The 23325-nt window shown below is 36.5% G+C and overlaps 1 protein-coding gene across 5 annotated transcripts in view; it reads left to right on the forward strand.

Annotated features, from left to right (window-relative positions):
- Window positions 1–19916, forward strand: part of KCNH8 (potassium voltage-gated channel subfamily H member 8) — a 675597-nt gene extending 655681 nt beyond the window's left edge. For all 5 annotated transcript variants that reach the window (XM_082259173.1, XM_082259175.1, XM_082259174.1 and 2 more), the window contains 2 exons: window positions 10749–10828; window positions 18342–19916. In XM_082259173.1, coding sequence (XP_082115299.1) covers window positions 10749–10828; window positions 18342–19061 — 800 coding nt within the window. In that variant the 3' untranslated portion in view covers window positions 19062–19916. The remainder of the gene's footprint in view (window positions 1–10748; window positions 10829–18341) is intronic.
- The last annotated feature ends 3409 nt before the right edge of the window (window positions 19917–23325 follow it).

Below are 23325 nucleotides of genomic sequence, written 5' to 3' on the forward strand. Positions count from 1 at the left end.
TTATGATTTTTTTTTTTTACACACGGTGACCAGAGCAATATGATGTTCCCAAAGTAACATTTTACTACTCTGGGGAAATGATCAGGATTTTTTTTACACATTCTGTTTTAATATAGCAGTGCATTATATTGCTATAAGCAAGCATTTTGCTGAATGAAACTGATTAATTCAGTTTGTTTTGTTGTGATTAGCTGTGATTGGTCAAAGCTAATTACATGGTACAGATGGGCTGTGATTGGCCCTGTTGGTACCATGTGATCAAAGCTGACCAATCACAGCTAGCAACACAATTGTACACAATTGATGGCATGAAAGGAAGCCATCCATTGTGTACAACTGTCGTGTGACCTGTTGGGATTGGTCACGGGGTTCACATGTTACCAGTAGTGAGCCGGTACACTGATCACTCATCGGCTGTGCCCCATTGACACAGCTGTTGACAGATCGCACCACTGTGTGGCCCCACAGTCGCATGACCGGTGCTTCTTGACAGGACGCCACCCTGCTATATTCCAGGTGGGAAGGTGTTAAATTGAATAACTTGGTGTAAAACAGTATACTCCAAAGTAAGATCAGTCATACACAACCCGATATTACAACCAATATGAATAACCTTGGTATTTCTTGAAATAACTGGAACATGTAGGGATTTAAGTGGACCTGTATTTAAATGTTAGCATAGAACTTTGTTAACAGTAAAGGAGAACAACAAGTGAATATGCTTGGAGAATATTTTGTTTATAAGTTCCCTATTACCCCTGGTAATGTACCCAAAAGCCAAAGCATTCAATCATAAAGTCTCTGTAGAACAGGTGGATAAGAACTCCCCTTGGCTAATTACTCATTCAGTTGAGGTAATGTAGCAAAAGGTGTAAACTTTGCTTATTGGCAATAGTGGGAGCTTGGAGCTGTAATTTTCCATAATAGGCTAACATGAATATAGGAATATGAATATAAGATTAAAACAAACACTTTTTGTTAAGAAACTATTTTCTTGAGAGGTTAATCACTGCTCCATGTTGCCTTTGAATCCATACTGCTACAATAATGCTGGTTCCATAAATGTACTGTATCTATATCATCTTGAATCTGCATCTACATGATAACTATAGAGATGTCCCGAACTGTTCGCCGGCGAACAGTTCCCGGCGAACTTCGCATGTTCGCGTTCGCCTCCGTGGGCGAACATATGCGATGTTCGGTCCGCCTCCTATACATCATCATTGAGGCAAACTTTGACCCTGAACATCACAGTCAGCAGACACATTCCAGGCCAATCAGCATACCTCCCTCCCACACCCTCCCACCTCCTATAAATAAGCAAGGGCAGCATCCATCTTAGATCATTTCTGTGTTACTGAGAGCAGGGAAAGTGCTGGTGCTGCTGCTGCTGCTGTTATAGCTGGGGACAGTTCCCGGTCTTGTTAGCCAGTGTTCTTGGTACACTCCTGCTGTAAGGACAGCACCCCAAAAAGCCCTTCCTAGGGCTGGTATTTCAGGGGTTTTTTTTTTATATATATATATATATCGTCCCCAAAAGCCCTTTTGAGGGCTGGTATTTGTGTAATTTGTTTTGTTCTGTGATATATATATATATATATATATATATATATCTATTGTCCCCAAAAGCCCTTTTGAGGGCTGGTATTTGTGTAATTTTTTTTGTTCTGTGATATATATATATATATATATATATATATATATATATATATTGTCCCCAAAAGCCCCTTTGAGGGCTGGTATTTGAGTATTTTTTTAATATATATATATGTAGCATGTCCAGAACCAGAAAAAAAAGATCATATAGGTGTAAAAGGGGTTCCCACCATCCCTGCTCTACTGAAAAATTATCTTTTTTTTCTGGTTCTGGACATGCTACAGAGCTGAAACTTCACAGGTACACTTTTTAGACCCTAAATCACACAAAAAAAGTTCTTAAAAATTGTCATTTTTGATAGAGAGCCAATTATTGGAAAAAAAAAAAACTTAACAAAAAAAAAAAAATCTTTGTATTTATTGTTTGGGGGGTCTAAAAGGTGTACCTGTGAAGTTTCAGCTCTGCAGCATGTCCAGAACCAGGAAAAAAAGATCATATAGGTGTAAAAGGGGTTCCCACCATCCCTGCTCTACTGAAAAATTATCTTTTTTTTCTGGTTCTGGACATGCTACAGAGCTGAAACTTCACAGGTACACTTTTTAGACCCTAAATCACACAAAAAAAGTTCTTAAAAATTGTCATTTTTGATAGAGAGCCAATTATTGGAAAAAAAAAAACTTAACAAAAAAAAAATTTCTTTGGATTTATTGTCTGGGGGGTCTAAAAAGTGTACCTGTGAAGTTTCAGCTCTGTAGCATGTCCAGAACCAGAAAAAAAATAGAATCAGGGTTAGGGCTAGGGTTAGGGCTAGGGTTAGGGTCAGGGCTAAGGTTAGGGTTATTTTTAGTGCTTAGGATTAGAGTTAGAGGGGTAGGGGTAGGGCTACTAACTCTAACCCTAAGTATCTCACCGTAACCCTAACCCTAGCCCCTAACACTAAACCTAACCCTCTAACCATAACCCTAACCCTCTAACCTTAACCCTAACCCTCTAAGCCTAGCCATAAAAATAACCCTAACCCTAACCCTAACCCTAGCCCTAACCCTAACCCTAATTCGTATTTTTTTCTGGTTCCGGACATGCTACAGAGCTGAAACTTCACAGGTACACTTTTTAGACCCCCCAGATGCTAAATCAAAATTATTTTTTTTTTTTAATTTTTCCAATAATTGGCTCTCTATCAAAAAATTACAATTTTTAAGAACTTTTTTTTGTGTGATCCCTCTCCGGCATGCCACAGTCCAGGTTTTTGTCCCCTTGAAACAACTTTTCCATTACTATTGTGGCCAGAAAGAGTCCCTGTGGGTTTTAAAATTCACCTGCCTATTAAAGTCTATGGCGGTTCGCAATGTTCGCGAACATTTGCCGATGTTCACGTTCGCCGTTCGAGAACAGCGAATTTTATGTTCGCGACATCACTAGATAACTACAGGATCAGCCTGCAGAAGCTGCAATCATGTGGGTCCCAAAAGTCTCACACATGTGCCAGTCATATCCAGTGCTGTATGAAGTGGTCAGCAAACCACAGAAGAGCCACTGTGAGATGAAGTCTACTGTGACTTCATACATCACTGTGATTGAGAAATCCACATCTAGGATGCAGAGAATGTGGTTTTTACTGTGCATACCTGTCAGATGGGGGCTGAAAAATGAATGGAAATAATAAGGAAAAAGTAAACAAATTTTCCTTAATCTAAAGGAATGTGTCCCTGTTTTCCTTCAATGATGTGAGTTTTAAATATTTATCTAAGTTCTGCTTTAACATAGCTTCTTGTTAATGTTTGGGTATAACTCTATTAACATTTGAAAACAAGTGCTTGTGAGCATGTGCCCCGTGCATATACATCATGTTAACATATCTCCCACACTATTCAGAAGTTATTTTTCCATAAAAGTTATTGTTCCCTCACCGCATATTTGTCATATCATACAGCTAGCCAAACTAGATAGTAATGACTGCAGGCCTTGGCAGTGCAACTATACAAACAACCCTGGGCACATTTCTCATAGGCTATCAGCCTGACTCAGAGATTCTCCTGTTTATTTCCAGACTCATTTTTCTTGGCTTGTTATAAATATGCCCATATTTACTAGGCATTCTCTACGCTCAAACTAGTCCTTTATAGTTAATATCTTTGGATCAAAATTTTAGAGCTGCTAGATTCTGTATTAATGGTATTCAAGAGATGCTTTTCTGATAGAAGGGTTGTTTTTTATGATAGGTATTTTATTGGCTGTATTCAGCTCTACAGAACTTTTTCTGTTGCACTTCTATGAAATATCCAGAATAAAATTGAGGTTATAAGGTCCTGAAACTTTCAAATCAAGTTTAAAAAAAAAAAAATCAAATTAAACAGTGCTCCATTATCTCCTAGATGATTATAGCTCCATTTTTCTACTTACATGTATCACATTTTACTCCCCGTTCTGGGTGCCATACCCATGTTTGTAATGATCATTTTTTTTTTCCTGGGAATAGGACGTTTTTCTACCAACTCTGAGGTGTCCTGGGGAAACTCAAGTAAGCTCCCAAATGCTTAGGAGCTAATTGGGATTTCTCATTTAATGTCAATGAGATGACCCACTATATTACACCATTTTTGTAATTTCATCATCAGATGATGTGTGCATCTGCAGGTAAATAGTATCATGTGAATTAAAATGGACAAAGGGCATGCATTTTCAAGAAAACAAGGTGTAAACACTGAGTACCAAGACTGTTAGTGGTATAGTTAAACATGATTTGATGAGAGATACATTGTACACCCATGGCACTGGTGTCAGGGCATTAAGAATTTTGAAAGAAACATCAGTAATAACTGGTTTCTTTCAAACTTCTACTGTATAATTAAACTTCTGAATGGGAGAAGGATAAGTTAAGCTATATGTGTAATTAGAACTTAATTATATCCATATTGAACTTTGGAAAAAAATGCATTTTTCAGCAAAGCAGTTAAGATGTGCCTAGAAAGCATGGCAAATCTCCTACCTGTGAAGTGTAAATATAAACAGGAAATGGCAATTTTGAATATTTCTATTTACTTCAGTAAGTAATTTTTTTCAATTGAATATTGCATACCTGAGAAATCTTTACAATAATGGTAGTAAACTGGCTTGATCAGAGTAACTGCACACTACTCTAGGCTGCTGCTTTCATGCTCCTTAACTCCCTGCATAGCACTTCTCCAGAAGGTGAATGTCCAGCCCTTTAGCTTCTGCTTTAACATGCAAATAAGTCCGGATGGCTGTACTCTACATATGCTTTGTACACTAGGCGGACATCACAAAGCAGTGGGAGACAGAAGATGGATAATGCATTTGGTGCCAACCAGTAGCTTAGTCGTAACCCAGCGGAAAATGCGTTATTCGTCCTCTGTCCCCCACTGCTTTGTGATGTCTGACTCGTGTACTTCATAATAAAGCATATGAAGAGTGCAGCCACCTGGACTTATTTGGACATTATAATAATGGTAATAAACATCATCATTTAGTTCCCCATAAAAGAAGAAAAATTTGATTTTTCTTATGAAAAATAGTAATAAGAGTTAATCACCAAGGCAGCTATTATTTATAGAACAAAATATATCATTAGAAAATATGTGAACTTCTAGGCCAATGTTAATTAATCACAGACTAAATTTGAGTTGTATTGAGCTGCTACTAACATAGCTATGACAATAGGGATAGTGAAGTAAAGCAATCATTTTCTCTAGTATTTAGAGCAGTTCCTTTTGGGAAAACATTTTTCCAGTAAGCTGTGCTTGTTCTAAAAGTGTCTTCTCAGCAACACATACTGTATACTGCAGCAATATATTGCCATGTCAAACCCCTCCCAGTAACATATTCATTAACTCAACTGCTGGCAAGTAACTCTGTTACAGCTGTGTGATCTTTCCTGCTGTGTCTTTCTTATTGTTGGTGTGTTCTTGTAATTGGAAAGCTGCTGCTTCTATGTCTGTTTTTGTCAACAATCTGAAAATGATTGAAGTATTTATTTATTTTATCATTCCTTTCCTGTTTGCATGAGAAAATGTGTATGGGATTTCTTTGTGTCTATTACTGTTTGTGAATAATTATATTTAGGTTAATTTCCAAGATCAATAAATATACAAGTATATATAATTAGTTGTGGACAAGCATCTAGCAGTATGGGTCATCTACACTTCTGGTAAAATTGAATACACATCTAAAACACAATTAATAACCTAAACAAGCTTTCCTTTAACAAAATAAAGATAATATTTAGTAATAATTTGGGTTTGCTAGGTTAAATGTAATATCAAATGAAGTCATAATTACCTATGACTTTTTTACATTCAGTAAATTTTATTGTATTGAGTGGGTTACATTCAACCAATAAATACATAACAATTAAAGGAGAAGTACAGCCAAAGCTTGTTTGGCTGTACATCTCCTATGGATCACAGGAGTGCAGTTTCTTCTGCACTCCTGTGACCCATTTTCAGCAGAGAGCGGGCTGAAGTCTGCCCTCTGCTGATGTCACAGAAGGCACAGCGTCATCACGACTACGGAAACGGGATCAGCCAGGTGCCTGGACCGACACCCAGCTCAGCCTCTCAGCGAGATGCTGAGAGCCTGAGCTGGCCTCTCCCTGCCCCTCCATACCTCAGTGCTCCCGTGAGCGAGGAGAGGGCAGAGCAGGGAGCTGTTGACTGAAAGGAAGAAGCCCTCTGCTCGGGAAGATGTCAGAAATGAGTGATCGGCAGTGTTTGATTGCTCAATTCTCAGTGTAGAACCAGCAGGGGACAGATGCAGCATCAGACCGATGCTGCATCTACCTAGGTAAGTATAAATGGGGGGAACAGTAATCCCATACATCTCTTTTAAGTGTACCATTACACTAGGTAGGAAATTCAACTTTTCCCTAGAGTAGAGGCAAAGTAGTTGTTGATTAAAAAACTGATTGGTTTGCAATTTGTACATTATAATTGAGTTTTAAAGTAAGAGAAAGCAGAATAGGGGACATTATGAGGTGTACAAAGACCTAGGTCAAAAGGTAGATATAGGAGAAATAGTTTAGACCAAGGCCCAGTTCAATTCATTTTGAATTGAAAAGTAAATAGATCTATCATTAAGTCAAGAATTTAACATGTGGAGGAAAAAGTTTCTGGCAGAGGAAATAAAATTGAAGTGGAAAAAAGGGATGGGGATATTCCCCTCCCAGCGCAGCAAGAAGGTTCCAAGATGAGGTTAGTTTATATCTTTAGGGAATTATCAAAATAACTTTTCATGACCAAATGGATTCATATTTAGTCATAGAGTAATTTTGTTGTGCAGTTTTATTTAAAAAAAATATACTATGAGGAACATATTAGTAAAGAAAAAAAATGATGGGAAAGTGTGGGAGTCTTTCAAGACTGCACTATATCTCTTTTAAAACCATGTAATTGGTTTGAAGAATATCTCTGGTTGTCTATTTCACAGAGCTACATATGAGTCCCTTCACAGGGGAAAGCTCCCCAAAAGGTTTAATCTGTGAGTGTCCCTCCATTTGGCAGTCCCTAAAACAAGTAGGGTGATATGATGGTGTGGCTTTAGAGTCCCTGGCTGGAATACCATTTCATAAGTAATTTACAGTTTCTTTTGAGAGCCGAAATCATGCTAGAGTTCTTGGAAATTAATTTCCTTATTTGTGCCCAGTTCCTACAAGTTACTAGACCCTCCAGTTCTGACTCCCATTTAGCTTTATATGAAGGTAGCATGAGATTGCTGTGTGTAAAAAAATTATTATTATTATCAACCCAGGGCTATGTGGGTCAGAAACTCCAAACAATGTACATGCTGCTTTCATAATAACTTCAGTGGTTTACATTTCCAAAGAGTCAAGGTAATGTTTTACTTGTATATAATAAAATATTTCTCAACATTAGAGAGGATTTCTTTGCAAAGACAGAAAATTTTAATAGTGGAGGCGCTGGACAGATTAGAGACCATAATAAGCCAACATCGATTCCAGTGGTAAAATGCCATAGGATCTGTAAACACAGGAGAAAACAATGGGTTTCCTATAATAGCTAAGAGAAGAGAATTAAAAAAAAAATAAGATAAATAAAATATTTTATATCATCCCACAGCTTCAAGGAATGAGCTGTGCTGTGGTTAAACATGAGACAAACAGTTGCCATAGCAGAATATTAATTGTCACCAGGTTGATGAGATAAGCTTCTATGTATACCCATAATGGGATATGAAACAAACCACTGGATGGAACCAAACCAATGTATGGGAAGAGCATATGACCACAAGTACATACATATAAAGTGTATATCAATCTATATAAATTATATATGTCCACATGAGCTGGTGATGCTAGAGCAAATACCAAGGAGTCCTGGAAATGCAAATGCACAAGCAAGAGATGCTCAGCGCACTCAAATGCATGGACATATAGCAACAAACAGCCACACAATGTGGTTGTGTGTATATGGTGCAAGTCAGTCAAAATTGCATGGTTAAGCAGATGAGATGTAGTCTGTGGGAAACCAATCAATTGTATCTGAAGTCTCAAAATTTTTGTGAAGGGTCCAAGGAATCCCTATATTGAACAAAAGCAGGTGCTAAAACACAGTGAGGTTGATTTACTAAAGGCAAATATAGTGTGCACTAGAAGTGCACTGCAAATAAAGGAAGCTCTGCTCTTTCTATCATCCAATTATGTGCAAGCAAAAAAGCAGTTTTGTCCTTGCATGTTCCCCTCAAATGTAGAGCAACTGCACTTGCAGTGCATATGTGGGTGCACTTGCAGGTGCCCATGCAGTGCACAGACTATTTACCTTTAGTAAATCAACCCCAATGTCCTCTTTTATGAGAGTACAGATAAAAACACGTATTTATGTATCCAGAAGATATAAGTGTTTGTTGAAAGAATATGCATTTAATTTAGTTGGAATCCATGAGAAGGGGACTTTGTGGTAGAAGGTTGACAAGGTAGTGATGATTTATCAAAATGCCTTTACACGTTGGTGTCTAGGGGTGCAAGAGTTGAATATAGCGTTGTTAAATGAGAGTGGAAGATATAAAGGATTTAGACAGGGTTTAGTGGTGAAGGAAATATTTGAGGTTCTAAGTCTATGGGGTTTGTACATACGAGACAGGACTCTCAGTCTAGAAGCTAACAACAAGGAGTTGGGTTTTTCTCCATTGACATTGTACCTAGTGAAGATAGCTTGCTGTTTGGTAAGTTAAACAAAGGTTTAGTTCCATTCTGATTTGGAATGGTTCTGTTCTATTATCTGCAATTGCATTTGATTTTAAAGCAAGAGGTAACTATGGAAAATTCTGATTCTAACTTATTAATTTAAGCTTCTCAGCCTCTCTTTATTTGGGAGGCCTGTTGAATTAACATGCCTTAGAGTGTGGCTTTTTAGGCTTTGAATAAAGTTGCTGCAGAAGATACTGGCAAAATATTTAATAAAATGAAATATTCCCTAATAGCTGACTCCATAGTTAGAGCAACATATAGATGACTAAGCAAGGAGTATTGATGTGTCCAATGGAATGTAGGAAATGTTGTTGCCCAGGAACAGATCATGCTGTGTTGTTCTCTCCAGATATCAATCAAATTATAATAGATTGGAAAATATCTGAAAGGTCTGGACTGGGTAATGTCTGATTGAGAAGGTGTCCTAGACATTCAAGACACCCACAGCTTGAGCCCTAAAATTGGAACACCTGTATCCCAGATTTTTCTTTTGACAACAGGAGTTAGGAGTTTTAGGAAATTGTAGCCAGAGGGGGATAACTGTCAGAAAATGCACAGTTCTAATGCCATGCAAAGGTGGGCATCACCTTTTTTTTTTTGTTTTTTGGTGGAGGATGCGGGCAGGAGGATGTCGGCATTGTTGTCCATTCTTAAAGGAAATGAGGAGGTGAAGACATGCATATAAAATTGAGTTTCAGTATGAATGTGTTAAAAAATACACAACTGCGATAATTTGTAAATTTTACAGTATATACAGTATGTCTGGAGTTCATCTTTAAGACTTTGGGGGATCAGTAGTTTACTCTGACTTATGTTCTGCATGGGTTAGTGACTCAGAAAGTATTGCAGTAAAGGTTATCTAGGTAAGCAGTATCATTAGGAGGTCAGTTGTGGCAGCCCCAATTAGTATCTCAGTACAGGTTTCTTTTAAAGCTCAAAGTTGCATTTATTTCCTGGTAGAGGACACAGAACATGGTGCACATACCCAAAAATGTCATCAAAGTACATAGAATGTAAAGCTTGTCAAGTTTTCCCTCCTAATTTCTGACAGTAATAAAAGCCAAGAGATGCAGTGTAAACACAGCAAATCTGGCAGCTGAGGTTGTCAAAAAAGGCCACCTGACACTGTTAAGAGTGAAATAGACAGATAAAAAGTAACATTGTTACTTTTGTATCTACCATGTTTCATTCACTCGCAGATAAAAGTGAAGAGTTTTAATCTGACAAGTAAGAAAAAGTTTATTTCTCTCTTTTTAACTCCTTATTAACCCTTTATTTTCCCTAATCAGCCCTAATTAACCATTATTCCCCTTCTCCAATCAACTATTTTTTTCCAGTAGTTTTTTTTTCTCTGTTTATTTCTATTTTATTAACCATTAATATTCATACTTGTTTTCATGTTCATTTGTTTGGTATTTTTCTTAGTGTCACATCAGAAAAGTGCAAAATTTAAAAAAAAGAAAAAGAAAGAAAAAGAGAACAATCCTTTATTTCATTTGTAATTTACTTTGCAATTGTGTGCACCAGAAACAATATTTTATTGTCATTTTTAAACAGGACGAATCACAGAATAAAACTGATTCTTTCTATCTACTGCAAAAAAAAATAAAAAATCTAAGCTATCACTGGTCAAAAAAGAAAAAAAAACAGCATTTTTGCAACTTTGTTGAGTTTTTAGTCTGAGGATTACAAAAAAATATATATTTTTAATATAATAAAAGAAAGCCTTGTAGATCTATATACTGTATTTTGTATATTCCTAAATAAAAAAGTCCATAGCAGGAGCTTAAAAATTGCTCTGGTTCATAGGAAGTGTACAGGTGTGAGAGCTGAAGTATTAAAATTAGAATTATTCTAAAACTGAATCATTTTTTAATTTGCATTATTATGCCGGCAAGTTTACATTTGTTTTCTTTTTTTATTCTACAGACATTACGGATTTCAACCCAGCAATGCTTTTTATTACAGCAGAAGAAACCAAACAACAAATAACAAGACTCAACCACGAGGTACATTTATTTATTTATTGTATTGTGGTTATAGCAGACTTTTACTTAGCCTTAGATTTTATCACTTAAGTTGGGTTTTTATGCTTTAAATTTTGTTTTTCCTGCTGCATTCTTCATAATGAAATAAATAAAGATTCCAACAGGGAAAATGGAACTTCTTGGAATTGGCAGAAATTTTACACTGTAGCATCGGAAAGATATTACAGTATATAACCTAGCACATGTAGCATGTACCAAAAATGGATCTATCAATATTGGGTCAACTGGAAAAGTGGGGCTTAGTGAGAAGAGGTTAGGTCTTAAGCAACACGGTTTACTTTTATTTTTAAGGAGCAACAACTCCTAAAGCCTGAGACTTTCTACTCTACAGGTATCATTGCGCTGAAAGATGATTACAGATGTATATACAGTATGTGTTTGTGTGAATTTTCTCCAATTCAGCTGTTACTTCCTATAAAGCATAAATATTACCTGACCATCTTACATGCTCATTCCAGTATGTGTTTGTGTATAAGTGTAGTGAGGAGGTTAGAATGAAAGCTGTCTCTTCAGGGGCATTGACTAATGTGAATGGTCCATGTGCTCTGCTTAGGCCTGTAATATTTGTCCATTCTTTGTGGTAATAGGCTTCTCAGTTTTCAAATAGGCTTCTCAGTTTTCAAGGGAATTTGCACTTTGCAAATCGATTTTCTTTGAGCTTAGTGAATGTGTTGAAAATTCACCTTGCAAATAATGCCCAATCAAGTGCAAGGGAAATAAAAACAGTACTTTTTCTTGCACGTGATTTGATGTTTGAAGGCTGAGCTTCACCTCTTTCAGTAAGTTAAGGGTAAAGTCACTTGCAAAATGAACAGCCTATTTGACTTTAGTAAACCTATATACAGTATTTAGGTGTGTTAGATGAGTGACAACATTTTATCACTGATGCCTGTTTCATAATTATATCAGCAATTCAGTATTTTTTATTTTTTTTGTTAAAACATTATGATTGCTTATACCAGTGAATTTACAGTAATTGGTATTAGACACCATTTTTACTGAATGAAACCGATTCATTCAGTGTCTTTTGTTGAATTTAGCTGAGATTGGCCAAAGCTAATCACATGGAACAGATGGGCTGTGATTGACTCTGTCTGTATCATGTTATCACCAGGACCAATCACAGCTAGCAACACAACTGTATTCAATGGATGGCATGAAAAGAAGCCATCCACCATTTACAATTGTCATGTAAACTGCTGTGATTGATGGACACAGCCAGTGACAGATTGTGCTGCTGCGCGGCCCTCGGACCATGCGAGAGGCGTGTCTTCCACCCAAAACAACAAATGTTCTGCCCAGCCTATAGCAGTATGACAGCAAAACTGGTTAAAGGAAGAAGTGTTACTGGCATTATAGACACCTTCTTGTGCAACACTAACCCCTAATTCACAAAACTATTAAAAGTGTTAACATCATATTTACTTGGATGAACTGTTACTGTACAGTACATGTCCCTAGGAACACAAAATTAGTTTGTAGGACTTTAAAAGAGAAGTATACAGTAGGTCTGGTGTATGCAGTATCGCTCTGATGCTGCATCTGTCCCCTGGCGCCTCTGCGCTGAGAACCGAGCAATCGTACACTGCTGACCACTCGGTTCTCACAGCTCCCCAAGCAGAGAGCTGCTGACTGTCAGCAGCCCTCTGCTCTGCTCCCTCCTCTCTCATTGGAGCACTGGGCTGTGGAGGGGCAGGGAGCGGTCAGCTCAGGCTCTCAGCGGCTCACTGAGAGGCTGAGCCTGGTATCGGTCCTTCTTTTTCACAATGACGCGGTGACTGGACCAACTTTTGTGATGTCAGCAGAGAGCGGACTTCAGTTCGCTCTCTGCTGAAAACAGGTAGCAGGAGTGCAAAACCAAATGCACTCCTGTGATCCATAGAAGAAGTACATACACGTGTATATGTACATATACATATACTTCTCCTTTAAAGGTGTGCTCCTAAAAACAAGGCTTTAGCAAACAAATTCCCTCCGTGTGTATGTTATGCTATGCTGTACACAGGCTCATAAGGGTTGCTGTAAAAGGGGATACACACAAATCATGTGTTTTGTATGCGGTTCTTTAATATGGCCAATTTTATGTTGGTTAAGCACTGAAAAAAGTATTTAATTTTGTAACATGGCTGTAAATTAAAAGTTTTTTTTCTCAGAGATAGCACATCTTTAAAGCCCTTCAAATACATTTTTTTATCCTGAGGGACATAAACAGTTGCTAATGCTCTAAGATGTGGTCTAAACTCCTTTTTTGAATACCCTTGGCATCTATCTCTTGGTTGGAGAAAGTTAACATTGCTCAGGTCCTGGACAGCCTATGTCATTGTGTAGAAACAACGACAAGGATGCAAGGATGCAATATCCAATATTCTCTGCTTCCCTTAAAGATAAAATCCTGGCATGTTAGTATGCCCATCAATGAAGAACTGAATAGACCAGCAACCTTCCATGCTAAAACTAGCCAAAATGTCATTGAGCACCCAGGTTCTTCAACAAGGAGGGTGGGGGTGTCTCAAACAATATTACCCCTGACAAAACATTAACCTTGGTTTTGGGTCACCTAAAAAGTTATTCAGTAATTACTGTGTTGGTCTTTTACATATAATCCTCTTCAACCACTTGCCAACCAGCCCCAGTAGTTAAACGGCGGCAGGTCCCCACTGTACCTATACTGTGGTCACAGGAGCGATCCTGGGGGCACCCGTGATCGCTCCCCATGGAGAGAGAACAGCAGTTTGCTGTTGTAAACACAGCAGACCGTTGTTCTCTCAGGAATCAATAAAGAGCTCCTGTGTTCCTCCTATTTAGAAACACAGGTCTCTGTATTGATTGATTTAATCAGCCCCCCCGCCCACAGTTATAAAACACCCCCTAGGCTCACACTTAACCCTTTGATTTCCCCTGGGTTAACCCCTTACCTGCCAGTGTCATTATTGCAGTAACAGTGCATATTTTTGCACTGATTACTTTAGTAATGTCCCTGGTCCCAACAAAACTGTCAAAAGCGTCAGTTAGGAGTCTGATCTGTCCGCCGCAATGTTGCAGTCCCACTATAAATCACTTATCTCTGCCATTACTAGTAAAATAAATAAATAAAAATGACATAAATCTTTCCCCTAGTTTGTATATGCGATAACTTTTGTGAAAACCAATCAAAATACGCTTATTTGTATTTTTTTTACCAAAAACTTCTAGCAGAAAACAAATTGGCCCAAAAAAAAATGTAAAAAAAAATGTATTTACATTTTTTGGGAATGTTTACATAACAGAAAGTGAAAAATGTTTTTTTTTTTCAGAATTGTCGCTTTTTTTGTTTATAGCGTAAAAAATAATAATCATACAGGTGATCAAATACCACCAAAAGAAAACTCTATTTGTGAGAAAAAAAACCCAATGAATTTTATTTGGGTACAGCATCGCACGACTGCGCAATTGTCCGTTAAAATAACGCAGTGCCAAATTGCAAAAAATGGCCTGGTCATTAAGGGGGAAAATGTTGCGGTCCAGAAGTGGTTAAAATACCTGTGCTGATTTCCCAAATGAATAATAAGTTTGTATTTAATTAAGGCACTGCTTTTATTAATACATGACTTAGATGTAAATCCTCCTCCCAATTTTTAATAATTTGGGTGCTGTTACATAATTACCATAGTGGGAATATAATTTAGTATATCAAAGTTTAGCACATTAAGCCTTAGATGGTGTGGTCTCAATTCTACAATCACATTTTACAACACATAAACACCATTACCTCTCTCCAGGCTTGCAGTATAAGGTCCTGTAGACAAGGCTAGCCCCTAAGCTCCTAAGAAACAATTATTGTGCAGCATCCCTCTAGAAATTTGTTTATGGTATTTGTTACATATGAATGGTGCATTAGGCACATTAGTTAGAATACTGGGTATTTAATCCATTAAAGATAGTTCCCAAAGATGTGAATATGAAATGTTTAATCCATTAGAACTAATGTGAAACAACTGACTTGCATTATTCACCTCAGTGGTAAATTACTATAATTTGTGAATAAGAAACACAGCGAAGGTTTCTTCTGACTCATATGCAGTATGAGACTCACATTTAAATTATCATAGAAAAAATAAATAATATCGTTTGCATTTCTAAAGAATGTGTAATAAAACAAAGTACAGGCATTTTTTTTCTAGGTGTCAAATATTCATGGATGTGTTTTCACTAGAGATTTTGATTTGATGTTTTAAGCAATATTTACTACACATATACGCTATTATAGGCTTTTGATTGATGGTCTCTATGGATAGCATACTTTGAAAAAAAACAATCCAGCAAACATATTAACATCTAGGTTTACATGCATTGAGTTTAAGTGTGCTGGATTTTTGCGCACAATTGAGTGACAGTTGTTTTTTTTTTATGAGAATATCAGACTTGATCAGATACACACTGCGATCAGATACTAGCACCATTTATAGGTATTTACCCCCTTTTTACAAGGTTTTATCACTATGTAAAGGGTCCACAATAAAAGATTTTGCAAGCCACTAGAATGAGAAAATTATTTTGTTGGCCCCATCCCATCTTTTTGTTTACCCCAACACAAAATTATATGTCAATAGTAAAAGTAATGAAAGAGCTAAGTGTGTTTGATCCTCCACTTTAACAGAGCTCAGATACTGTAGTTTAAGAATACATTTTCATGTAACACCCACAACACTAACATTTAAAAGAATCCCTAATGACAACTCCCAGAATAAGGAAATAAGGTCACTTTTCACCCTGAAAGGAGATGGTTAAAATCTTGTACATACAGTTGGATTACTGAGATCTGGTGCTATAGAAAGGGACTATTCTTATTAATGTTTATAGGTTGCAATTAAACAAAAACCCTCACTGGCCAATATATCAAATGTTGCTATTGCTGACCTCTGGAACTCTGGCTGATGGTGGCTTGCCTGAAGCCTAAAAAAGCAGGTTCTGGTGGTCCCCATGCAGCTGGCACTTTTGCCCATAAACAGTAATTGGTTTGACCTTGAACCCCATGTGCACCACTGATATTTATGTTCCTCTAGCAAACATAAAACTGAGCACAGCAAAAAAGCACCTGTGTATGACCACCTTAAATCTCTGCATTGCACCACCCAGGGGTAGAAGGCATAAATGGTAATTGCTCATTTAGTCAGATAAAAAAAACTGTTCTAAATTCAGTCTGAAAACAAACGCCTAGTGCCATCATAATTTTAAATTAAAATCTGTGTTGAGATTTTTAATGACTGTTAAAATGTTATTTAAAGCATTTCTTTCAAGCCCACGAAATACCATTTTATTCATCTGTCAAATGTATATCAGAAATCAAATAGCTAGGCAATTATATTATTCAGACTAATTGGTGGCGTTTGTAACTTTGAATGTCAGTAAATAATGTACCTGTCACATTATCTATGTATCTGACAGCTGAGTTTATGTTTATAATGAGGATATGCTGTCAAGACAGGGCAACATCATTCTTTACAAATTGGTCTATTTATTTTCTCTAGACTAGTGGCATTAAAGTGACCTAAATATTTTAGGTTAATAGAAAAGTAAACCATGCTCTCTGCTATGATTAGTACATTGTTTTCTGTGGAAAAGAATATTATAGAAGACAAAGTTATAGGTTAAAGTGTACAGGCAGCCAAGTTATTTCTTTACCTTTACTTTTGTTGAAGGTGAAAATAATTACTTTTAGGTATATCGGTGAATATGATCATTTTAGTGTAGCTAATGTTGATAAAAAAAAAGTTTAGCAGGATCAAGCTGTTAAATGTGGTCAGGTTGCTGAAATATTCCAATGGCCTCCCAGGTTTTAAAGGTTAGAGTTCTCATCTGATTTGTTCTAGATTTTTTTCTAAGACTTAGGTTTATCAGAGTTCCTCATTGGAATTCGTTTATTACGGGCTATAGAGCAACACATGAAACTGGAATAAAATGTATGGAAACTGCCATATAGGTGATTCCACTACTAGTTTTTGTTCCAAGTTCAGATCAAAAAGGCATAGTGTATTATTGTAGTTAAAGTGGAAGTAAATCCTCCTATCATTTTCAGCCAAGGAAGCTGCCATCATAGCCTCTGTTAAATCTGCAACTGCCATGATTCTGCACATGTGATCATTTATGACACCAGCCATTGGATGGTTTGACAGTTTGGTTGAGAGCACAACCATTGTGACAGCTAGCATTTCCGGCATGCCGGAATGTTAACTGTTTTTTGAAACCATCACATCAATGGGTTTACTTCCACTTTAATAGCAGTCTTAAGGCCTGAGTCATAATTTCGAGCTTGCTGCCAGGAAAGAATTGCTGAGATAGCAGCATGAATACTCACCTGCAATCCAGCGAAGTATAGGCCGTCACTACTCCCTTTCTGTTAAATTAAATTCTTAAAAGCATGTAAGTTGTTCCTTTAGTGATCCTGCTACTGTTTTCATCTGCTGCCAGTGACAAGGATCACATGACATGAAAAGTTTTCATTGCGTAAGATCATGATCTAAAACATTAAGTACATTTACAGTAGTTAGAATAGTTTGAAAAGTACATACTGTATAATGCAGTCTGTCCTTTTTTAAAGAACTCATGCCTTATCCATCAAACCAGTTCACTGGGAAACCCAACTCTTTTTTCTTGCTCCAAGTTTTGAGCCACCTATTTAACCCCATAGGTTCCATTGTCTCTCTTGTTGCAATTTAACCCATTGCCGCCCATGTAATGGATATGGGCTCTGTTGCCCACACAATGCACATATGCATCCATGAGCAGCTGAGGTTTCTGTGCAGAGAGTGCAAGCACCAGCCTCTGATCATGTGACCACTGTGACAGCAAATCACATTGGTCATGGGATCGAACAGTCCTTCCCACCCTCTGGATGTAAGGACTGTTTAAAAGTGCACAGGGAGTGGGCAAATAAGGGGTTAACCATTTCTGTTAATAGTATGCATTATTTTATTCCATGGTATCAGCTCTATATATTGTATTTTTTTGTTGTGCCTTCTATTTAGTGTTGCAGTAACTGTACCTAAATATGTGTTCTATCTTCCAAGTCTATGGGTCAAATCAGACCCACAATAATTGTTTTAACACAATATACTATCTAGATGGCTTATTATTCAAGCATTTTTTTCATCAGTAATTTAGCAAAGATCTTGGTTGTATTCTGTTATATGCATATAGCTACTAGTAAAATAATATGAAAAAGCTATATTCAAAATAACAAGGTAGAACTTGAAATTATGAACATATTCAAGCAAGTAAAAATGTAAAAGTCCCATGGTAAATTAATGACATTTATTTATTATTACCATCATGTGTGGTCATAGAAAATTCCTTTTTTCTACCCTTATCATTTTTGTCATAATTGATCAGTGAGAGGTTTGTAGAAAAATGAAGTTTCTGTTTATTTTGCAGGGAATAATACAGTATATTGTCGACTGTGATAACACCATGTTTCTGTTTTTAATTTTTTTTCTAGGTCAGTACTTTAACCCATGAAGTATCCCAGCTCAGCAAAGATATGAAGATTGTCATGAATATTTTAGAAAACTTGTTGGCTGCACAAAGACCAGTTGGATATTATTCAACGTATGGTACTGTGATAGATGCAATGGGTACTACAATAGGTTCCCCAATGGATCAGATGCAAACTAGAATGACATGGACAACAAATCAAGCTTGCATGGAAAGGCAAGGTTCCCTGGTTGGAACTCCAACACAGCTGTGTCAAGGTGCAGTTGTATCTGACTTGTGGAACATGGATCCTTCCAGTGTAGGAAGCAGCCCCCAAAGAAATGGATCAAATGTAGAGAATTCTTTAGAAGGTGAATATTACTACACAGCAGGCCTTGGATATTCTCCGTCACATTATCAAGTTATTCAGGCTGACCAATATTCCTATTTGAAGTGTACATCTCCTCATTCGGACACCACATTAACTCCTCTGCAGTCTATCTCTGCAACTCTTTCTCCATCTATGTGTTCATCATCTGACACTTCTCTGCAGCTTGTGCTGCCAAGTAGATCTGAAGAAGGTTTTAGCCAAGGAGCAATTAGTTCACTAAGCCTTGAAAACCTGCCAGGTTCTTGGGATGTAGAAGGGACAGTTGGCATCTCCGGACAGTCAATGGAGGAATACCCCCAAGATATTGTTACAAGTACAATAGATTTTAAAGATGACAAAGCCATAAATGTATAATGATAACTGATCACTAGTATTCAGCAGAAGCAGCAATGTGGAAACTCTTTATGCATGAGACTGCAAAGACACACGGAAAAGTTGGTTTTGTTTCAGATCTTTTGAAAAAGATTTAACTAAGAAATTAACACAAAAAAGCACAGTACCTTAACATATTTATTTAGAAGTGCTGAGGGTGTGTTTTCTGTTACTTATGTAAGCTATTGGTCTGTGTTCCAGGTTTTTTAATGCAGACTGAAGACCCTGAGGGTCAAAACAGCTGGGAGTCATATACAAAAGAACACATGACCACATATGCCGTAGGGAGTTATTATATCACAAAGCAAAACGCTCTTTCCTGAGTGCCTGATTGTCATTTGCAAACAATAGCACTGTCAATGCTTGCTTCAGGTGACCATGATTCCTGCTGTCTATTTGTCAGTTCAGAGAAGACATAGGGACAATTATCGCTGCATGTCATCTCTTAGACAATCAACCAAACAGAGTTGGTAGATGGTGGGTTAACCGTTGCACGTTATTTGTCATTTTAATGAAACCTCTTTATTTATCAGAAAAAAAGCTATTTTTATATTCTTGGTATGAAATATGTATTTAAACTATTTAAAATATTTATAACTAAATGTCTTTTTTTGGTAAGAGCTTGCAGTTTTCAAGAGAAATGCACAATTCTTATGCATATTGAATTAAACAATTTATTATTCAGAAAAAATAAAAGTGTACATAATTAATATAATATCCCATTTGCATGTAAGTTGGATGAATGTATGCATCTGATACATTTTAGAGTATTTACAATGCCAAAACGGTTGAATTGCTGAAATCATATATATAACATAAATAGTTAAAAGTAGTATATTCATAACATTTCTTATACTTTATTCAATATACAATTAGCACAACTCTTTTTTTTTATTTTGATAAACAAGTAATACTTTTTCATTTGATTCAAGGCGACCTTGATTCAAAAATCAGAAAAGAAAAAAATATACGCTAAATCTGTATTTTTTTTTTTTCATAAATGTAAAATTAGCATGTTCAGTAACTTTTCTTTTTACCAGAAATCTCACCAAAGCAAACAATTCAGCCCTGAAAGCAGTATTTTTATTTTTTTTTTTATCTTGAGACTTAAACATTTCTTCTTATTAGCGTAGGTGATATTTTCATTATTTCTGTTCTGCATTATTTATGTAGCTCTTTAGAAATTTGTTGTCATCAGGCTGTGTAGAGTGTCACTTTGCTTTTGTTAATAATTAAGGAGCGAAAACATGAAAATAAACAATGTTTTAACCAAAGACTAATTAATGTTGATGTCTGGATTTTGTGAAATAAATTTATCTCAAGGTTTTATCATTATCTCAGGGCCTTTACCTAAATGTACTTTGCTTACATTCTACTTCCAACCCCTGTCAAACCCCTCATTCCCTAATAAAGAAAATATTTTCCAAAATAGGTTTTAAAAACAGCAGGGTGGTCCTGATCACATACAGTTTTAAGTATGATAGACTCGCTGCTTGCTAGATTATAAAAAAAGGGTTTTTTAGCAGTAAAAATAGATGAAATAGGGAGTAAGGGGTTATACCAATCATTAGCTGACAACCTAATTACACCCACAGAATTTACATTACAATTTTAATTTCTCTCAGTACCAGTACACTCAGTATAGAGTGATATAATAATCAATGTGTAATTTGTCACCTTCCAACCATTCAATTCTACAGAGGCTATGAACAATAAAGATAGCTTTGGTTTATTTTACTGTACTATGAGCTCCAATTTTTCCTGGAGGTTTCCAATACAATTTTAGTTTAAGTGGAAGATGTGACCACTCCTGCATGTTCTAGACCTATCTCAGGACGTCCTACCAATTGGACGTGCCTTATACAGCTTCAGGGTAAGATTTCCAGGGAACATCTGTTATAATACCCAAATTACAGATTTTAAATTGTGGTTATGTATTTTGTTTTACTGCCAGTGCCATCAATGCCTTGGTAGGGTAAGCTCTTGATGGTGTTAATAATGTGAAAATATGAAAACATTATGCCTAATAAATTCCCCTCATTCTCCAACTTTGGAGAAGTCAATGCTAAGAAAACATAAATAACACATAATAAGTGTTACCTAGACCTTTCTTTGCTTACAAATGGAAAAAAAGAAGGGCTCAATTTGTAGTTATCACAGGGCTATATTCATCTACAATTATGACAATATAAACCACATTCAAATGATCTAGCTGATTAGCACCTTTTGATTAACCAAATGCAAAATAAGGTATACTACACCATGCAGGCATGATATTTATTAGTAGATTATATTTCATAGGCACACTCTAGTCTACTGGCTCACATATAAACAGAATGTCTAAGTGAGGGAGGAAGAAGAATATTACATCTGAGCATTATAAAGTGGAGACAACAAGCACCTCTTTTTCCCTTAAAAAAGCAAAGGTTTTTGCATGGATGCACCTGTTTCACCACTGTGCATGAAACTTACTTTGTACACTGGTGCGCAGTAATGTTGGAACAGGAAGGGGCCATCCCCAAACTGTTCCCACAAAGTTGAGAGCATGAAATTGTCTAAAATGTCTTGGTATGCTGATGCAATAAGAGTTCCCTTCACTGGAACTAAGGGGCCAAGCCCAACCCCTGAAAAAAAAAACCCACACCATAACCCTCCCTTCACCAAATGATTTGAACCAGTGCACAAAGCAAGGTCCATAATGACATGGATGAGTGAGTTTGAGGTGGAGGAACTTGACTGGCTTGCACCTCAACTTGATAGAACACCTTTGGGATGAATTGGGAGACTGCGTGCCAGACCTTCTATTTCAACATCAGTGCCTGACCTCACAAATGCCTACTGGAGGAATGGTCAAACATTCCCTTAGGCACACTCCTTGTGGACAGCCTTCCCAGAAGAGTTGAAGAGTTGAAGCTGTTATAGCTGCAAAGGGTGGGCCAACTCAATATATACCCCTACAGACTAAGACTGGAATGCCATTTAAGTTCATGTGTGTGTAAAGGTAGACATCCCAATACTTTTGACAGTATAGCGTGAATGTCAATTTTGCCTTCTATCCCAAAAGCTTTTGGTTTTCCCTGTTAAAATGTAGTACTGCCACCTTCTACAAGAACTACTCTTCTCTTCCACCTTCCATTTCCTAACTATTTGAACAGGAACTGCCTAGGATGTCTGTGAACACATTGACAGCTGTTTTCATCTTGCCCGGCATTGCAATTACATTCACTTTCTTATAAAGACAAAGTCAAGCACAAGTACTTTATTTGAAAATGAGTGATAAAACTTTTAGATAAATGAGTTTCATTAATTAAATCCAGTCCCAATTTTGCTAAATATATATGCTGTAACTAATGTATGAATAACTAATATATCTTCCAATATTTACATGAAGGGTTCCAAACAGGCAACGGGGTAAAAGGATTAGAATGTAACTGTTTTATTTTTTCTTTCTAGAATTTTATTAGGCATACTAAATGTATGTGTTATTTATTAGAAAGGGATTTACATTTCTCATGTTTTTGGTAGGATATTTTACACATGGTGCAAAAGTTAGCTAAAACTTGCTTATCTTTTCCTAAATAATTCTTATGGACCAATAAAAGGTACATTATACTGTATATCACTATTGTAAAAATGTATCATTATTAGTAGAAAAGCAGTTCTGTAGAAAATGCAGTATCAGTAATATAAGTTCACTGTTTGTTTTTCATTTGTATTTATGTTTATTTTAAACAGGCAGAATGTGCAAGTTTTGTACATATGGTATCTTTTCAGCCTTAAGAGTCAGTAATTGCAATAACACATACTGTAGACATTACCCTTCCTATAGATTATAATGATTTTTTCCATTGTAAAGAAAACATGACCTATATGTTCATTCTGTATGAACAGGTAATGTTTACATGACTTTTAATGAAACATATTAAAAATATTGTCTTCCTGCACGTGGTTTGTATGTTGTAATTCACACATTTCCTCCATGTTGATTTGCAGTAAGCTCAAATGGTATTAAAGCAGACTTTGCTTCTGTGGAAACATTAAACAAAATCTTAAGAAAATATTTTTGTCCATTCAATAAATACCTGTATTTTATGTTTCCAATGTCTGCTCTTCTGGTTGACATGACTCCACAGAGAATCTATCCATTGTTTATTATTATCATCATTAAAATATTGTGGAAAGAGATGCTGAGATCCCTTCCTATACACACAGTACACTACTTTGCTCATGATTAGGGTTGAGCGAA

This window comes from Pelophylax lessonae (assembly GCF_965119305.1).
Source record: "Pelophylax lessonae genome assembly, chromosome: 5".
In the NCBI taxonomy this organism is placed as follows: domain Eukaryota; kingdom Metazoa; phylum Chordata; class Amphibia; order Anura; family Ranidae; genus Pelophylax; species Pelophylax lessonae.